The following is a 5,986-nucleotide window of genomic DNA, read 5'->3' as shown; positions in this document are numbered from 1 at the left end:
TGATTTTACCTGAATGTGTTCAGGTCTTAGCGACTTTAACTAATTTTTTATGCTGATGAATATCTGACTCAAATTATCTCTCCACTGACAGGAAGGAGGAATCCTGCAGCAACAGAGGCAGCAGTGTAGACTGAATGCTGTGATGGTTCAATCTCTAACAAAATGCATGTGATAAAAACTTATTTCGTGTATAATCTCATATCTTTAAAGCTTTTATTCTGTTAGTATCCTTTAAATAAAAATATATTCCAAATATCAGATACTCCTCCTTTTGTTTCAGTAGAAAGCTGCTTTTTACATGTAGCCTACTATTTATTTTCTATTAGATGTGTGGAATGTAATAGAAACAAATCATGTACATTGTCATGAATGGAAGTGTTTTAGTTTTAAAATGCTGATGATCTGATTCTGTTAGTATTTTTAAACTGCTCCCTTTCTCTTCTTCCACTATTTATAAATGTAGCCACTGATTGGGGAAAAAACATATCCATGAAAAGTAAACTTAAGACGCTCTGAAGTCACTTTAGGCCAAATGTCATTATAGTGTTGGGTTTTTGGTAAACAGACAACTATGGACACTGAATGGGATAGTGAACCTTTTTGTGTTGAGCATTGTAATGAACATTTATTTTAAAGTAATTTAAATTTCTAAAATTTGCTAGAACATGTGGAGTATGTCTGACTACAAGTTTGCTTCAACCACATCAAAAACTCATTTAACTTCCAACAATATCTTTCTACTACAGATAAAGGAACTATTACTGATCAGAACATCACAGGCAGTAAATGTACAAGTATATTTATACAAGTATTTCTATATTCACTTGTATTTTTTGTATATATAGATGTTTATATTGGTTCTGCTCTGTCCTCTGTACTGCTGTAACAATGTAAATTGCAAGATTAATAAAGGAATATCTTATCTTATGCGTTGCATTTTCTATTCCCCACCACTAGGTGGCACCAATTGCATTGTCTCTCTTTGCTTCTCCTTAAAGTTTGTGAATATAATTAATAAAATGAGCACTAAAACACAGCAGAAGTCTGAACTCGTTATTAATTTTTAAATCTGGTATTAAACAACAGAAGCACAGACCATCTGACTCTGTCCAGACTAATCAGGCATTAAGCTCCACACTGACCGTCACTAAACATTAGCACTAAAATACATGGAATAAACATAAAGTCAATATATTTTTATTTATTAAATGTTTATTTACCTTTATATGACTCAATAGCCATAGTGTCGCATGCTACTTTGGTTAAACTAGAACATTTGCAACACAAATTAGCATTCTCCTTTCTTTCATGACCCAGGACTACACCTGAAGTGGATGAGTTGGGCAAAATACCCAACTCATCCCATAATCCTTTGCATCTCATGTATTGAAGCTCCTACAGAACCGAACACATGGTTTTAAATGTCATGCAACAGATCAGATCTTTACTCACAGACCATGTACCAGTAAACTGATTACATGATATGACCAACATTTTAACACCAACTTCCACTGATAAGGTTCCATGGTGCTGCTCTGTGATACTGTGATACGCACTTTCCCAATAGTTGTTTGCATTGTTGCAAGGCAGCAAAACGACCCAGAGTTTAAGTCTCACAATGAAGGTTCTTTCACAACTTCCTCCCAAAATCCAAAAGCATGCCTAACTATCCTGTCTCCTGAAAATTGCTCTTAGAACGGAACGGCTTGTGCACATGGTGGTTTGTTCTGAGTGCCTCCATGTTGTCCTTTGATGCAAATCGACCACGTCAACCTGCTGGTGCTTTTTGCTCATTGTTCAAATATTATTTAAAATAATTTTCTGTTCTGGTGGTGATGATCTGTAGCATTTAATTTGTAAACGGGTCGACTTTCAGGGGGGCAAAATTAATCTATATAGCTCAACGTAGACAACAACATAGCCTACAAGCTACTTGTTAACAAGCTTAAGGTGCTGTATTGATATTAGCTAGTCATCTTTTAGCTAACATTACCTGCATCCAGCAATTTTACTCAACTCAGTCAGTTGGTTTGGGGGAAAAACTGAAAATGTCTTTGCGTTTTGCTGGTTTGCTGTCATTATTCTAACACAAACCTGCGTAGCTCTGCACAGCAGCAGCAGGTCTCCTTCACTGCCACACAGGTGTAAACCCAGTGCTAGCGTCGTAGCGCTCATGTTGTGTTTGAAGGCGGCTCGGAAAAACAGGTTACAACATGTTAACAACGGATTAAACAGTTTTAACTGCTGATAAAAGTGACAGAGGACACAGATATGGGAAGTGTGGAAGCCCCTACTGTATCAAATGACAGCCAATAACAGAGAGTTGGTCATTCTAAGGTAAAACCCAGTGCATACAGCGTTCATGTTTGTTTTTTTTTGTTGTTTCTTTTTCCATCCAGACGGCTTTCCGCGCCCCACTGCAATGGCATGGCCCCCCGCCCCCTCGCCCCCCAGGGTGCGCGCCCCACAGTTTGGGAACCCCTGCAGTAGCAGATGGTAGAAGATACTGTTTTAACATTTCTCTGTAGGAAACTCACATCTAAACAGGATAATGCTTCAAAATGAGAATTGGCAAACTGCCTTTGTATATAAAAATCAGCATATGGATTCAAATTTAGTATTTTTTTGTTTATTGATTTGTTGGTGACCCTACACAAATTGTTGTGCATAACCTAGGTTGAAATATCTGCAGTCGACAGGAAATTATAACCACCATCAAGTGCCGCAGTCTGAGTGGCTGCTGTGGTGTGAAGTTGGTGTAAAAGGGACGGAAACACAGAGAGGAAAGTAAGGAGGGGATGTACAAAACATATGCATTAAATTCATTTTATATGAACACAATTCAAACCAAGTAGAAGCCGTTCAGTTGAGCTGTGCAGTCGTTCTGGATGCCAGGATGAAACCTGCTCTGCTCTGCATGCTGGGCTTTTTCTGTAAGTACATCACTGACTTTCTGCTCAGAGTTTAAAGAAAATGTTTCTTCATAATAACGTGTGAGCGTGTATCTCTGTTAAGATCTGACAGCGCTGAAAACAGAACACTCAAGTTCTTTTCCTCTCTTGAATTTATAATTCACGCAGCTCTTGTCTCAGTTTACAATAAGGAGAAACTATATGAATTTTTAGACATAATGTGATCATTTATGACTAATCAGTTTATTTCTTTTTCTAAAATGAATGAAATCATACTGTGATTATTATTCTTAATAATAAGCTGGATAATGTCTGACCAAGCCTTGATCTTTATTGCAGTGCTCAGTTCTCTGCTTCATGGACGTGGTGAAGGTAAGTAAAGTGTTTTGTCATTGATGTTTTTTTTAAATGTATTTATTTTTTTTTTTTTTTGCTTTTTTAATTTAGCTTTCATTATCTATAGGAAAACTATTCAGTTTGTGTTTTTACCAAAGCATTTAACTTTGTTTTGCGTAGAAATAGAACCTAATGGTGCAGAACAGCACAACAAACACTGAAGTAATTGGCACTTCAGTAACACTGTTCTCGTTTGTTGAGAAAATTGTCCCGATATTAATAGTAGTTTTACTTTCTCTAACATTCTCTTGGATTTCTATAATATTTTATATTGACATGTTATTATATACAGTAGATGAAACTGAACACAAAAAAAAACAAATTTTGGTAAACTATGGTTTTACGGAACAACTTGTTCCTCTTTGTGTTTATTTGCCGACTCTCAACACTGTCCTTTAGTATCAATTTATAATTTCAGATAAAACAAAAGCAGATTTATCAGACAAGTACAGAAGGTTGTAAAAGTCCTCTTAGTTTCCACACTCTAAATGCAAAATTATATTAAATTGAAAATACTAACCTGACTTAAATCAGTTTTCATCAAATTGCTATTAGTACTCACTATTAGTAAGTCAGTTGGAATTTGTGGTTTAAAAGTCTCACCAACTCACTACTTGGGTTGGATTAATTTAGAAAATGTAAGTTTTTGATAATAGTGCTTTTTCCTGTTTTGGACAGTACTTTGACTCAATACTGTCTGCATCCAAGTACAAAGGCTTTACTTGGATTTTTTATTTTTTTAATTTTTATTTTTTATTATTATTCTTTGGAGCCACTTTCACAAGTTTGATTACCGGCTTGAGGACATTTGCTGCTCATGTTTTTCTTCTCTCTCAACACCATCCTTCCTGACTGACCACTCTCAAATAAAGGCCAATATACATTAATTTATTACCTGAGCTAGTGGGAGCAAACAGATATTGAATAGGATGGGTCCTAGGGTTGAGCTTTGGGGAACCCCACATCTGTCTTCTGTTTGCTTTGATGAGACATTTCCTATCGAAACAAAAAATCCCTGTCCCTTATGTAAGATTCGAACAAGTTGAGTACGGAACCGGGGAGTCCGACCCAACTCTCCAGTGGATTCAGTAATATGTCAAGATCAAACCTCAACACCCAGGACTAATGGAGGTGAGAACATGCTATGTCTATATAATATAGATTTCCATGTGGTGGGCTTAATTCTTAATTTTTTTAATGTCCAGAACACAGAAAGTGAGATGCATGTCTAGAGAAATGTCATTGTCTACTGAGTCCCCTCAAGGCTGCGTCCTTTTCCCTCTTCTCTAAATTCTGTACACAGACAATTGTTGCAGCCAATTGTCGCATGATAACAGGTTAATATTAAATGTGCAGATGATTCGGTGACAGTCAGCTTTCTACATGATGATGAACATGCCCATAGCCCTGTGGTAGATGAATTTGTTGACTTTTGTGCTTTTATCTTATTACATGCACAGAAAATAAAGTTCATGTGTACTGGTTTTAGAAAAAATCCAGTAGCAACTGGTTGACAATGATATTAACTGTTGTACTCTTCCCATTATGTATTGATTTATATTTGATGTCTTTTTTTCGTATGTTTTATTGTGTTTTGCTTTTTAACCTTTGATACTTTGTCCTTTTGTTTTTGTGTCTTTTTATAATAACATGCTTGGTGTAACATTAATTCTGCATTCGGGACTTGAATGAATTTAGAATTTGAATCTGAATGCAGTCACAAAATTAATAAAAAACAAAATCATGCACGATATTAAACTATTTACAAAACCACATTTTAAAATAAAAACAAATTTCCACTGTGTGACATATGTACAAAAATTTAAACCTATCATGGTTTTCTTTTTATATCTACTCATGCTAGAAGATTTTATCAAAGCGGAAGGAGAGCTTTCTGGTGCATTCTATTTTTTAAGTTGCATTAAAGATATCCTATATTTAATTGTGTTGCAAATTTAATGTTTACATAAACACTTGAGAAAATATATTATTTATAACAAACAAATTGACATGTGTGCCCAAAAGCCTGGACTTTTATTTCTGTTCAGGTTCACTTTGCTTCTATTAATTCCATAACCTGATGTCAGTTTCTAAGCCGACTGTAATCTTTCATCCCAGCTGATTTCTGAAAGCAGTTCAATCTATTATCCTCTATGTGGAGCTGCAGTACTGGAGAGCATGAGGGACATGAATGTGCAATCATTTGTTCATATGCTCTTTGACACACGTTGGGCCTCAATAGCAAAATTACAAAATTTTGATTCTTAAATTTGGATGAACTGCTCTAAAACTTTGGGCCATATTTAACTAAAGATGAACTCTTAAGACATGACCAGATTATTTCAAAAACATAAACACAAGACCAGTGTGGACATGCACTGGACAGAGAAGGTTACCATGGTTGCAAGTGGAAAATCTGTGACAAAAGCTAACAGAGGTGAACCATAAATAGTGATGGTCAAATGAAGCTTACTGGTTTTAAAATAATGTTTTATTAATCAAATCTTCTCAACTCAGTCTTCTTTAATACCATCTTGTGGTCAATAGTATGAACTGCAGTTTGCAATCTAAAACAAACTACTTCATTCTAACTGTCCACTATGGAGGGTTTAGTATACAGCTTCTGCTTTATCATGTGATACTTTTGTCTCATAGTGGGATTTCTTTTTTTTTTCCAA

At 35.5% G+C, this 5,986-nt stretch overlaps 1 protein-coding gene across 1 annotated transcript in view; it reads left to right on the top strand.

The window, feature by feature from the left end:
• The first annotated feature begins 3,220 nt into the window (after nt 1-3,220).
• LOC103476154 (basement membrane-specific heparan sulfate proteoglycan core protein-like) overlaps nt 3,221-5,986 on the top strand; it is a 77,252-nt gene continuing 74,486 nt past the window's right edge. The window contains exon 1 of the mRNA XM_017308510.1: nt 3,221-3,284. Coding sequence (XP_017163999.1) covers nt 3,221-3,284 — 64 coding nt within the window. The remainder of the gene's footprint in view (nt 3,285-5,986) is intronic.

Source organism: Poecilia reticulata, linkage group LG14 (genome assembly GCF_000633615.1).
Source record: "Poecilia reticulata strain Guanapo linkage group LG14, Guppy_female_1.0+MT, whole genome shotgun sequence".
In the NCBI taxonomy this organism is placed as follows: Eukaryota; Metazoa; Chordata; class Actinopteri; order Cyprinodontiformes; family Poeciliidae; genus Poecilia; species Poecilia reticulata.
This window is presented reverse-complemented; position numbering and strand designations above follow the sequence as displayed.